Genomic DNA, 14,084 nt, shown 5'->3' on the forward strand with positions numbered 1-14,084 from the left:
TCACAGCAACCCCATAAGGCAGGCACTGTTATTATCCCCATTTTATAGATGAGGAAGTGGAGCCAAGATCACACAGCTTGTGAGTCATAGAACTGAGGCCCAAGTCCAGCTCCAGCTGATTCAGAGCTTTGCTCTCAGCATCGCCGTCCTGCATTCTGTGCCTGCTTCTTTTTCCCTGCATGCATACATATGCCTTGGTTCTGTAAAGAAAATGAAGAAATATTTTTCCTTTCATTTTCCTGGTTTGAAATAGAAACTCAGACGTCAGCAAATGCTTCTCAGAGAAGAATGTGGTTATTCTTCACCAAACAGAAGGTTAAATGGATGGAACGTTAAACAGCGCTCAGCTGCGTCTCAGGCCCCCGCCTTTCCACTCCCTCCCGTCTCCCCCACGCTCCAGGAGCCTCCCGTCAGGGATGCTGCCACTCAGATCAGCCTGTTGCTTTGTCACCAGCTCAGATACTACGTCATAGTAATGGTAGCTTCTGTGTGTCAGGCGCTGTGCTAAGTGCTTTACAAGCATTCTCTTAGGGAATCTTTAAACCAGCTCTGTAAAATGTATCTATTATTATCTCCACTGCCCATAGAAGGAAGCAGAGCCTCAGAGGTGAAGGGATTTGACAAAGATCTCACAGCTGGTAAACCCCCGAGCCGGGGTTTAAACCTAGGTCCGTGTGACTCCTGGGCTTGGGCTGCTCATCACTAGGGCCATACTGTGTGAATCTGAAAGCTTATCCCGGTGCCCTGGCGATTTAGTCTCTGTTCTTCTGCAGCCAAGAGGTGGTAGGAGATGGTGTTTTTGATATTCCCACCTACGACTTTATACTTGCCAAAATGTCTCTTGGAGTGACAAACTTGACTGTCAGTTAAGGATTGTAATTGGCTAATGAAAGGGCACTGATATTAAGAAGTACAAAATTTTAAATTTCATTTTCAAGCTTGACTTGGTCTCCAAATTGCAGGCTTTCTCCTCTCTGCTCGGGGCCTCCTGACTTTTCTCCTGAGCAGTCTGAAGCCCGAGCTAACAGAGCATCACTGAAAAGGTTAACATTTTTGTTAAGCACAGAAGTATATTTCTGCTTCTAAATCTTAACTTGCTTTGAGAGTAACACTTTGAATTATATTGGCTTAAATTTCTGTAAATCCTTTTTCACTTCTTCTTCTAAAAAGAAGTTACTCCAGCTCCTTTCTTCTGTATATTTAAAGACTAGGGATTTCATTGAGTTGTAATTTCATGTAGTTATGTGAGTTGGCCTTCACTTCTCAGCCCACCACTCATAGCCAGAGCAAGCTGCAGCAGGGAAGTATTTTTAAAGATACAGATTAAAGCTTCTCTGGTTGCTGCCAATAAAAGAAAAGATTTTATTATCATTTGTTACAATCATAAACTTGAAAACTTAAAAGGAAATTAAAATTTCAATACTATGGAGTTAGATAAGCCGGAGTTCAAATCTTGGCTCCACTACTTCAGAGCTTTGTGGTCCTGGATAGTTCTTTAACTTCTGAGCCTCAATTTCCTCATCCTTAAAATGGGGGTACAATAGTACTTACCTCATAGAGACTAAATGAGATAATCCATGTAAAGCATTTAGCAGGATGCTTGGTATAAATGGTCTATAAATATTAGCTATTATTTTTGCCTTGCATTTACAAATATGAGAACCCCTTGCTGAAAGGGGCCTTAGAGATCAAGTTCAATTTCCTTATTTTACCTCTAGAGGAACCTTGGCTCAAAGAAATTCACGCTGCTTTGTACTTTGCTTATCCAACGCAAAACATAAAAGAATAATCCTGTTAGGGGCGGCTTTTTGCCCTAAGTGGCAGAGGAATTGCCAAATGAAGAAAGACATGTCAGGTCATCTTAATTACATTTCAATTTATTATTTATTGCTATGTAAATGACAATGACTCACTTTTTTAGTAAATAAAAGTAAGAATCATGAAGATTAGTCAAGATTGCCTGAAACATGCTCTTAATTCCTCCCCCCATCTCTTACTCTGTGAGAGTGCTCAGGGGACAGCCAATGTGATTGGTACCCTCATATATTCATTCATTGATCACTCCCTTGGTGCTTTGTACCTCCTGTGGCCCTCCAAGGAATCCAGTGATGATCTTCTAGAAGAACTTACTTAGCTTTTCTGAAGAACTGAGACTGGGTTCACATTATTTAAGTTTCCACCACACTGTGGCTCTCTCTGTTCTATTTCAGTGCCATGAATCTGGACAAATTTGAGAAAGGCCCCAGGGAAATTTTTCATCCTGAGATACAAAAGGTAACAGAAGCTTATGCTTTATAATTGTATAAATTTGATACAATGTTAGATTAGAACTGACCGATCATCAACGATTCTTAGCCTAGGATACCAACCAGAATCACCAGTGGAGCTTTGAATACTTCATCATGCAGAACCTCCCACCTGAGATTCTGATGTGATCAAAGACAGAGGCTAGGAATTTGTAGTTTTCAGAAATTCAGGGGATAGAAAGTGTCCATAAAGCCGTCCTGTCTTCTTAGGACTTACTTTTAGGGGAAAGCAGTCTACCTCGGGAGAAAAAAAGTTTAGAGTCATAATCCAGGTAATGATCTTATCAGAAAAATGTCAGCCAAATTTTTGTCTTGCAGTTGCAATCAATTTCACTTTGAAACTCTCCCCTTGAAACTGATAAACACAGACATCACTAATGGTGTGACAGTTATGCATCACAGCTGAACATCAAGGAGTTGGTATGCCAGGGCAGGGTGACACGGGAAGAGACTGGAGAGGCAGGTTGGATTCTATCCGGGAGGCAGCAGGGAACCAGTAGAATCTGTAAGCAGAGGAGCATCGTGCTTAAATCTGGTTTTTAGGGAAATGACTCAAACAGTGTGAGAAGGATAGGTGGAAGATTGAGCAATCTTTGCTTGCATACCTTCTCAGCACAGTTAGCTTTTACAATAAAGTTACTGGCTCTCAACTTAGCTTACCCCAAATATATAGAATTGTGAATTCCCGTATCTTTTATTTTAATTTAATTTTTTAAATAGTATTTGTACCCTGACTCAACCCCGGAAGGAACGAGGCAAAAGTGGATGTGTTAGGTTAAACTTTAATCAACTTTAAGCCATAATATGCTTAGAAGTAATTCCCTGGAGCAAACTTACAAACAAAGTAGAATTACACATATGCCAGGACCAGTCTGCCTTGATTACTTCATTTGTCCAGGTTATCATACTTAATCCTTTCCTTCTTGGAACCTGGATGTGACCCCACAGTCAGACCCTGGGCCCTAAAACCCTTGGATCCTCTCTGATGCTTCCTTCTGCATCTTGCTGCTGAGAAGATTCCCTCTGCGCAGAGAGTTCACCATTGCTCAGTCATCGTTATCTGCTTTCTCTCCCCAACAAAATTAAAGAGGACAAGAAAACCAGATACAGCAACCTTCTGCCTATTTATAGCATAACTTGATGCTGGCTTTTTACCAAGCAAAAGGCACTTTCACTATCCCTACTTTTGTATTTCAACTTTCTTTTTCTTAACAAGGAGCTATTCATGAGCTTTCCCTCCATCCTCTGTGCACGTGAGGATGCATACGTGCGCACGCAACTTACAAGCAGTGGTTCTACAGCTGTCATCAGGTGTCTGTAGATTTCCCTAGGAAGCCTTGAGCGACAGACTTCAGGTGTAGGGAAACAAGTTCTTAGAAATCACTGGATCTGAAAAGTAAACAGAAAATAAGCCAATTGCATTATAAAAAAGGCATCTTTCCACCAAGGGGAAGGTGGCTAATGCTATTTTAAAATGTTATTTGTCTGTTGCTTGCTGCTGTACTGTAGTAATGTTTTTCTCAGGTAAAATCTTTCTAGAAGCAGCATGTGATAAGCTAGCTTTAAATGGGTAGAGAAACCTGACTGTGTGTTTCTTCCCACTTTGATGCATCTTCTTTCTTCCCGAATAGTTGTGGTATAATATGCCTTTCCTAAATGACCAGATATTTTATTAAAAAACCTGTAGAGCTAAATTTGAATTTTTTAAGCACTTGGAGGGAAAAAAGTGGTATAAGTGTCAGTAGACTGAAGCTTGGCTTTCACAGAAAGTCAACATAAAATGATCACTATTAAGCACAGACATAACTTTTCGAACTTCATTTGACAGGACTTGCTGGTTCTTGAAGAACAAGAGGTAAGTAATCTCATGAGTTGCTTGGTTCTACTGTGTTCTGCCTCCATATTTATAAATGAGCTTCTCCTGTACCAGGAACCCAATATTTTCTCCCACTCAGACCTCTCCATGGATTTGCACAGCCAGAGTCTCTTATCACTGAAAGACTACACTGACATATTTTCTTGGGTATATTTCAGAATTTTCTATGCAGCTAGCTATAAAGATATAAAAACAATCAAGCAGCTTAAATATTCTGCTTGGAAATATTCAAGCCTTAATGGGTAGGTAATGAATTTTTCAAGATAGGGTACTTTAGTAGCACACTTGACTTAACAGAATGCTGTGTGATTTGCATGTTTCCATTCCCTGTTGTCTCACTTTAAAAAAATACGTTGGGTTTTCCAAGTACATAACTGACATAGAGAAATGTCCAAAATATTATCAATAGACACTTGAGTAAATAAATGAGAGTGTGTGTACACTATGCATCTCGGTAAATGGCAGTAACATCCGTCAGTTGCTCAGGCCAAACTTGGAAACATCTTTAACACCTCTCTTTCTGTCACACCCCATATCTCATCCAACAGCACGTTCTGTGGACACTACTTTAAAACATACCCCTAAAAATAAAATAAAATAAAATAAAATAAAATATAATAAAATAAAATAAAATATACCCTTAATTCAAACATTTCTCAGTGCTTCCACCACAACCACTCGAATTCATCGACACCGGCCCCATCGTCTTTTGCCTGGGCAATGCAGAATCTCCAGCTCTTCTTTCTGCTTCCTCGCTTACCCTCTGTTATAGTTTTCATGTCATACCCAAATAAATGGTCCTTTTAGAACATATCAGGGGGAGGGTATAGCTCAGTGGTAGAGTACATGCCTAGCATGCACAAGGTACTGGGTTCAATCCCCAGTACCTCCATTAAAAATAAATAAATAAATAAACCTAATTACCTCCCCCAAGATAAAAAATAACAATAAAATTAAATTTAAAAAATTTTAAATGTCAGGTCAGGTAATCCCCATGCTCAGAACTTAGTGGCTTCCCATCCCACTCAAAGTGGAGTCCAGAGTCCTTACCATGGCCTGCGAGGGCCTGCACGACGTGGCCGGTGCCGCGTCTCCAACCTCTGCTCCACACTGACCATGTTGACTTGCTTATTCTTTCACCTCCTCGGGAAGCCTGCTGTTTCCGCCGCAGGGAGGCTCTTCCCCAGATGACTCGTGGGTCACACCCTTACTTGATTAGCATCTCTGCTCAGAGAGGCTTGCCCTAGTCACCCTATCTAAAACAGCACACCCACTGCCCTTCTACACTGCTTTGTTTATCTTTTTTTTGGGGGGGGGGTTACATTTTTTATTGATTCATAATCATTTTACAGTGTTGTGTCAAATTCCAGTGTTCAGCACAATTTTTCAGTCATTCATGGACATATACACACTCATTGTCACATTTTTTTCTCTGTGATTTATCATAACATTTTGTGTATATTTCCCTGTGCTATACAGTGTAATCTTGTTTATCTATTCTACAATTTATCTTTTTTTAATTTTTCAGTTTTATTAGGTAGAATTGTTAAAATTTGACTGCACATATACAATATATTGCATGTAAATACATATACACAATATACTGCACATATTTTTTAATTTACATATATGTGCTGTTCATTGTTTCTAAGAACATTTAGAGCTTTAGCCTTTTATTTTTAAACTTAAATAGTTATCAAAGGAATAAAGCCAACCACAAAATAAGGATTAATTCGAAAAGATATATATATATCCCGCTGTTAACAGCAACATTCTTTATAATTGCCAAGATATGGAAGCATCCTTGTTTATCTTCTTAACATATATATTTTCGTTTATTTAGTTTTTGTCTGTTGCCTGCATTAAAATGTAAGTACCATGAAACCAGGGGCTTAGTTTTGTTCACTGCTGTATCCTCAGAGCCTCAAACAGTGCAGATAGAGAACACAGTAAATTTGTTAGTTGAATAAGTGAATTATGTATTGATTGAATGAATTATGAAATACCATGATGCCATTAAAAAGAATAAGATAGACCTTTATTTACTGGCATGGAAAGATTTCCATGACATAGTATTTACTGAAAACAAAAAGTAGTTCACAGGGCAACACTTAACAGCATAATCCCAGTTGTTTTTATGAACAAAGATTTCTATGTATATTCATTCATTCACTCATTGTGAATAATTCATTCAGCCACTTCATTGATTGACTCAACAAATGTTCCTGAGCTTTCGCTGTGGGTGTACCATGTACTATTTGAGGCACTGGGGGATACACTGATGAACAAGATGAGGTCCCTTCTTCATGGAGCTTACAATCTGGATAAAGGCAAACTAAGCAGGTAAACAAACAAACATAAATACAGTACTATCGACAGCCCCAAGAGCTGTGGAGAAAGTAAACAAGGTAAGAGACATGGGTTAAGGAGTAGGTTTTACACATTGACCAAACAGGGAAGGTTTCTCTGAGGCCAGGGCATCTCAGCTGATTCCTGAACTAGGTGATGCAAATGCAAGGAAGGTGGCTGAAAGGTTGTACCCCAGATTGTTGACAGGAGTTGCTTTGGGCAGAGAGCAGGCAAAAGGAGACATCTGCATTTTCTTTTTTTATTTTTATTTATTTATTTATTTGGGGGAGGGGAAGTTATTAGGTTTGTTTACTTATTTTTGGAGTACTGGGGATTGAACCTAGGACTCTGTGCATGCTAAGCATGTGCTCTACCACTTGAGCTATATCCTCCCCCCTTACATTTTCATCTATATATTATCCATGTATGAATCACGCATGTTGCTGAAGAATTCATGAACTCCATGTATAATTTGTAAAGGCAAAAAATAAAACTAATACACATTTCTGGCAAACATTTGAAAAAGTACAGAAATGCACAAAAGGTAAAAGGAAAATATCACCTATAATCTGGAGGAGAGGAAGTAATCCCCCAAGTAGCCATTCAGGTCACTGTGGTTTTCCTAAAGAGAAAACAAATACTGGTATAGTATCACATTTTGATATTTATGTTTGTTACATTTGATGTAAGATTAGGATTATGCTATATATAGTTTTTATGTCTCAAAATCACTCTACTCATTAATTCACAGATATTTACTGAGCACCCACAGAGTGCCTGCATGTGCCCATTGTGACAAACAATACAGTAATGTATAAGTAGAAAACATGAAAGCTCCCCCATTTTGCCACTTACACCCTCCCTTGAGGAACCCTTGTTCACTATTTGGTGTATTCCTCTCATAGTTTTCTTTAGATCTACCAAATTTTGAAAAATAAGTAGCTGATCTCTTTATTTCTCAATTTTGTTTCCTTACTAAGGGGATATTTGCTAGAACAACAAAAACACTCGTTACAACGTATCTGAAGAGACATGAGCAATGGTTGCCACCTTTCAGAGCTTCCCTGAGAGCTGTGTGGCCAAGACTCTTATTTGATCCTGCCCCTTCTTGGCTAGGAGCAGTTATCCCAATTCCACCCAAATATAGTGATAAACTATCAGCTGCAAAGATAGGTAGGGAAAAAGTTAATAAACAATACTAGTGATGTTCCTGAAAGGTTAGCTGTTTGATAAAGTCTTGTTAGTGTCCTGAAACCCAGGGTTTATTTGTCCACTGTGTAGAGAGGGCCCCCCAGGAGAGAACATGGCTTCCCAAGCTGTAACACACATGGAGCTTTTAGAATACATTGCCTATGTCTCCATTTCCATTTGTGAAAGAGTCCACAAGATATCAGCCTGAGATTGTTGTGTTAAGTTTTGAGCCACACTGAGCTTTCCTTTGCTAACTGGGCTCTGGAAGACTGCTATAGGTTGATTAGAAGGCAGTGCCAGTCCTGTGAGTTCCTGTGGGCTATTTATTTTGAGCACCATTTTGCCGCAGGATGGACCTGGTATCCTGCAGACACCATTAGTAATGAAATTTCAAGTGAACTCACATAAAAGCACAGCGTTTCCTTTGTAAGCTATAAAAATCTGTAAAAATAAAGGGATGATTATCATTAATATTGGTCAAAATTGTGATGGAGAGGAAGTAATCCCCCAAGTAGCCATTCAGGTCACTGTAGTTTTCCTAAATAACAAACAGCATATCTCATAGCTATGTGTGCTTTGATGATAAAATTAAATTCAACACCTTTTGTTGTCTTATTGTAAGGGCTCTGTGAATTTCAAGTTTGGGGTTCTTTTTGCCAAAGATGGGCAGCTCACTGATGATGACATGTTCAGCAATGGTGAGTATCTCCTCCTTTCTTCTGACAGAAACCCCGTCCTGCCTTGTTGCCGTTTTGACAATCCAAACTTACCTGCTGAGTTGGAGTCTCTATTTCAAAGAAACAGCCAGTAGTTTTATGAAGTTGTAGGGTACATTTTCAGGGTAAATTTTGTAGGGAAGCTGTTGCCCAGTTTCGTTCATTTGACAAATGATTGTTGGTGACCAAATTTGTAACCAGGCACTGGCACTGAGGATACAGTCTAACTGAAAATTACATGGGATTTGGTTCAACATAGTCTCGGGAACAGAGGAAGATATTTTCTCTTTGATTTTTATGCTTGAGAGAATTATAAAACGGTGCTATTTTCCTGTTATTTAGCACTTTTCATAGTAAAGACCTGTTTATTATAAATGGAAGTAGTAACAATTTTTTCATTTTGCAACACTAGACACATATGATCTCAGTCTGGAAGTGGTCAGGTTGGTTACTCTGATTCTGTAGTTTTCCTTTGCTCAGATTCTGGGAACTGTGGACCTCCGGCATGGACTCCAAGAAGAGGGAAACCTGATTTCTTATTCTGTCTGCCTGCTGCACACATCTGCAAGCCCTGGTTAATTTTCAAGTGATTTCAGTGCATAGTTAGAGAACAAGGACTTGTTGACACTGTACTTTCTTCATGCTTGACCTCTTCTTTCAGAAATCGGAAGTGATGCTTTTCAAAAATTTTTGAATCTCCTGGGTGACACCATCACTCTCAAGGGCTGGACAGGCTACCGTGGTGGTCTGGACACCAAAAGTAAGCTTGCCACTTAATCTGTTCTGTTGTAATTTGTATAATTTTTGTTAGTCAGCCTAATCTGAATTTGAATTTGTACCCAAGATGGGTGAAGGGCTGGGCTAGAGAGGAGGAGGGAATTCAGACTTCACACCTAGCCTGACACAGGGTCACTGGATGCATTTGGTGGCTCCACTGAGCTTTACGAGACTAAACCAGCCATCACAGCCCCAGATGTGGCAGGAGTTGTGGTCTGCCCATGACTCCTTACTCTTGAGCACCTCTGTCTGCCAGGACTGTGCTCGACTCCAGAATATAGCAGTGGATACAGAACATGGTCCCTGCCTTTCTAGGAGCTTATAGTCCAGTGGACAACACAGACATTAAACAGATAGTTATCAAATAATTTAGTACTTGGAGGAACTAAGAAGAAAAAGTAGAGTGCTGTGGAGGCATTTTGCCTAATCTGGGGGATTAGAGAAGGCTTCCGCAAGGGAGAGGTGAGTAGGAGTAATTTGAGGGGAGATGAGAATTCCAAGCAGAGAACATTTGTGAAGTCCCTGAGGCAGGAAAGAGCAGGATATGTTCTAGAAACTAAGAGAATACCTTTATGGCTGGAGAGAGCAGAGGGACTGGAGAGTGGGGAGGGGTGATCTCACAGGGAGTCTGAGATCACACAAAGAATTTTGGATCTTATTCTGAATCGAATTGGATGCCATTGAAGGATTTTAAGTAGGGGCGTGATGGGATCAGATTACATCTTTGCGGGAACATAGTGGCTGCAGAGCAGAGAACGGTCCAAAGGATAGTTAGAGGAAGGAGCAGTTAAGAGGTTGTTGCAAAGTCCAAACAAGAGATGATGACAGCCTTGGCTGAAGAGGCGGTGGGAGGTTGGAAGTGAGAGGAGCAGACTGGTTCAAGAGCCATTTTAAAGGTGCAGTTGGCAGGCTCTCCCCGTGACTGATTGAATATGGGAGATAGAGAGGAAAAGGCAATCCCAGAGGACACCTGGGTTTGAGGCTTGGGCAGCTGGATGGATGGCAGCTCCAGTGGTGAACTGGGAGCATCTCAGGGGAAGCAGTTGGGGGACGGGGCCCAAGGGGGTGAAGGTAGATAAGATCACAAGCTTAGATTTGGAATCACATGCTATCTCATCATCGTACAGCATTTCTAGTTTTCCCTGCGCTTTTACATCCGTCATGTTACATGATCTTCACAGCCAGTCCTTGCAGTAAGCCAGGCAGGTGATGTGAGGCTCATTTGGCCTAAATTTGATAGGCTTCAGATCGGGTACCCCTATCCTCCAGCGGCCTCATCTCTCCACCAGCTCACTCTGGGGTCATTTCACCAATTCTGAATACCAAAAGATTAGACAATTTGTGAGAACTTCACTGTGAGTGACTTAACTGGCAGACCCCAGCTTCACTCCAACAAGCTACGTGTGCACATGGTGAACCCTGGAGGGCCTGCACATCCATCATCCCCGCCGCCCACTCTCAGCCTCTCTGTCAGGGCCATAACTACCATCCATTGAGCCCTTGTTCTGGCCACACACTCTGCCAGTGTGATCTTGTAAACATCCTTAGGAGTTAGATACTATTTTTTATCCCCATTTTCAAATTAAGAAACTGAATCTCAGAGAAAGGTGAGGTCACTTGTCAAAAGGAACATAACTAATGAGAACTTGAATCCAAGTCTAACTCCAAAGCTCATGCTTTTAATCACTATACAATTCTGCCAGGGATGGTTGTTTTGTGTAGATGGTAATTATTTGTATGTCATCTTATGTTAATTTTGCCCTGGACCCCAGAAGTAACTAGAAGACGAGGAATTGTAACATACTCTCCTTTTTGGCCTAGACTTCTCACGACCTCCTCTGCTCCAAGACAAGACATAAATCAGACAGCAAGCAAGCTTAGAGGGGGACGAAGAGGTCCCCCGTGTGGGCAGGAGTCTTGCCGTGGGAGAGGGATCCGTACTGTTGCTTCGACTCCAGGGGATAATCAGAGTGATCTTTGGGATGCACTAACTGTGCTGCATTCCCCTAGTCTGACGATAAAGACTGTTTCCTTATGGCCTCAGAATCGTCTGTGCCCACTAAATGTGTATTGTATTTTACAGATGACACCACAGGGATTCATTCCGTTTATACCGTATACCAAGGGCATGAGATCATGTTTCATATTTCTACCATGTTGCCATATTCCAAAGAGAACAAACAGCAGGTACGTGTGAACACCGGCTCTGAGAACACACAAACCATCCAACAGTGGCCTCAATGTGGAGAAAACATTGCTATGATTTCATAGAATTACAGACTCAATCTGTTAATATACGAACCAAACTTCAGGCACCAATTTTGGGATGTTGTTTGCAGTCTGTATGTTTGAACTTTCAAGAAGCCTTAGGAAGAACTACCCTCATCAGTGCTGTCCCCTTAAGAGAATAATGGATTAGGGGTAATCATGCGGATGCGTATCTGTGTGAACGTGTGTGTGCGCGCCTGTGTGTGTGTGGTTTTCTAGACTCTTGATGGGCTGTTTTGCATACGTGTAGCCTTTTCTCTGTGACTTCTCTCTGTGTGCCTTGTGTCTTGTCTGAATGAGACTCTCTAAGACATAAAACAAGTGTTTCCTGAGTAATGGTTGGCAAGGCTTTTTCAGGTTAATGCAGGTTAACACGAGTGTCTGCGCGGCCTGTGCCTTGTTGGGAAAAAACTAGCTGAGAACACTCTTTACACACCCCAGAGATTAGCCATTTCCAGGAGAAAATTTTTCAATCTGTTAAAATTGAGATATGGCAAAGATATATGTTGCTGGGTTTTGAAGGATTTGGGGATTCTGGTTAACTTTTTATTAGAATCTTGTCCATTTTTTTACACATTGAAGGCATCTGTATAAGTAAATGTCACAAACATGGATGGACAGTTGTTCAACAAAGATTTGTAAGAAACTTGAACCTAGAGGGTGCATATGATGGGCTAAAAAGGCTTTTTTCTGAACACTTATGATTCTTATTTCAGTAAGACTTCAGTGAGGGGGAGAGACACAAAGCAGATCATTGGGCTAAAATGTGTTATGGACATAAGATATAAAGGTACTTTGGGGACATGGCCGGGGTTAGGGGGTCAGGAAAAGCCAGTTCTGTTTGATGGTTTGGGGCCTGGAATAAGGAGTTGGTGGATGGTCTTGCAGGCAGTGGAGACCTACTGGAGGTTTTAAGCCTATTTGATATTATGCTAACTGGGGAAGGACAGGTAGAAGCGGGAAGTGCCTCGACCCAGGAAGCCTGCTTTAGTGGCTCAGAGTGCCTTTCTGCAAGGCATCTTCCTTTGCGTGATTTAAGTTACCTGTATTATCACTACCAGCCTCCACCTCTTAGGACCTGAAGCTCTTAGGATCTTGGGATCACGTGGAGAAAAGAGACCAAGCTGGCCTTCCCAATCATCATGAATTGTATCTCAACAATAATAGCGAAAAACTTCGTTGAAATATTTTACAATCCTCCTCCCCGACCTCCAACCTTTGCAGCCCTGTCCAGTCACCAAAATTGCCCATGTTCTGTGACAGATAAAGGCATTAGCCATGGAGACAGGAGGAATGCATGTGACAGTTTCACCTTTGCCTACCTCAAGTCTTTAACCTTTTGGATGGGCTGTTATCATGTTACAAGGTAACGTGCTTACCAGCAGCACTGAAATGTCCCCAGCTGGATCTGGTGTTCTCAACATCTTGGTAGTGCTCAGGTCCTCTGCTTGCCCGGCAGTGGTAGAGAGGAGGAAAATCACAGCTGTGACATTGTCTTTATTAGCAGGTGGGGAGAGAGACAGAGAAATGCAGAATGATAGCGAACCTTACCAGTGCCTGATCGTGGGACAGCAGAGAAGGACCACTACCTGTGAGCCTCTCTCTGTCCCTGTCATGGTCTCTTGGGGGCCTAAGGTAATAGCCAATAAGTCAGATGCCAGCCTGGCTCTTAAAAGCTTCTTGACTTTTTGACTCCTAACATCTGATACACCAGTGGAGCAGTCAGAGCCACATTCCAAATCTGATATGAAGGAGCAAACTTTCACAAAGATTTTGTGGGTTCCGGTATTACAGCAACTCCTTCCATCTCTCTCCTCCATCACCATACCGAACCACACCGGGGGCGAGGGAAGGGGTGTTGATATTTGCCTCTCTGGGCTTCTTCTCCCCAACATCCCGCGATGTCCAACACCGCTAACATCCAGTCTCCCAGCACCCTGGACCCCGACGGCAGCAAGTACCAGATGAGAGCACAGGCTCTGCGATCAGCCAGATCTGGGCCAAATCCTGGCTCTGCCACCAACTAGCTCTGTGATCTTGAGCAGGTTTTGTGCGTTGTTCCAGGGCTCAGTTCTTGGTCCTCTTCTCTTTCTACACTCATTCATCCCTTAATGATCTAATCCAGTTTCATGGCTCTGAATAGCTAGCACCCAAACTAACATCCCAGCCAGCCCTCTCAGGAACTCCAGACCCAAATATGCAGCCTTCTCAACACCTCCACTGGCCCAGACGTCTCAGACCTAGTATGTCCAAAACTGAACTCCGACTCTCCTCCAAACCTGTCCCTCCCGCAGTCTTTCTTATCTCTGTTGATGGCTATTCTGTTCTTCCAGTTTCTGGGGCAAAATGATCTTGGAGTCATTCTCGACTCCTCTCTATCTTATCCCATATTCAATTTGTCAGGAAATCCTGTTGGCTCTCTTCAGATTACACCTGTGATCTTCCCACACGTCACCTGGTGGCACTCCAGTCTGAGCCCCCACCATCTCTTGTGAGATTACTGCGGTAGATGCCTCTTTGCCTCCCTGCTTTCACCCTGGTTCCCTGACAGACTGTTTCTCAATTGGCCAGAGTGACTCTTTAAAATGCAAAGCAGAGCAT

General features: G+C 41.8%; 1 protein-coding gene and 1 long non-coding RNA gene across 6 annotated transcripts in view; one reads left to right on the forward strand and one right to left on the reverse strand.

The window, feature by feature from the left end:
• GARNL3 (GTPase activating Rap/RanGAP domain like 3) overlaps positions 1 to 14,084 on the forward strand; it is a 138,826-nt gene that overhangs the window by 78,549 nt on the left and 46,193 nt on the right. For all 5 annotated transcript variants that reach the window (XM_072960138.1, XM_072960140.1, XM_072960141.1 and 2 more), the window contains 5 exons: positions 2,211 to 2,274; positions 4,135 to 4,161; positions 8,345 to 8,420; positions 9,100 to 9,198; positions 11,299 to 11,402. In XM_072960138.1, the coding sequence (XP_072816239.1) occupies positions 2,211 to 2,274; positions 4,135 to 4,161; positions 8,345 to 8,420; positions 9,100 to 9,198; positions 11,299 to 11,402 (370 nt within the window). The remainder of the gene's footprint in view (positions 1 to 2,210; positions 2,275 to 4,134; positions 4,162 to 8,344; positions 8,421 to 9,099; positions 9,199 to 11,298; positions 11,403 to 14,084) is intronic.
• On the reverse strand, positions 1,862 to 12,939 carry LOC140696170 (uncharacterized). The gene is made up of 4 exons (XR_012072277.1): positions 12,863 to 12,939; positions 7,094 to 7,153; positions 3,591 to 3,695; positions 1,862 to 2,809 (listed from the first exon to the last, which is right to left on the reverse strand). It is a non-coding gene; the product is annotated as an uncharacterized lncRNA (long non-coding RNA).

This window comes from Vicugna pacos, chromosome 4 (assembly GCF_048564905.1).
Source record: "Vicugna pacos chromosome 4, VicPac4, whole genome shotgun sequence".
NCBI lineage: Eukaryota > Metazoa > Chordata > Mammalia > Artiodactyla > Camelidae > Vicugna > Vicugna pacos.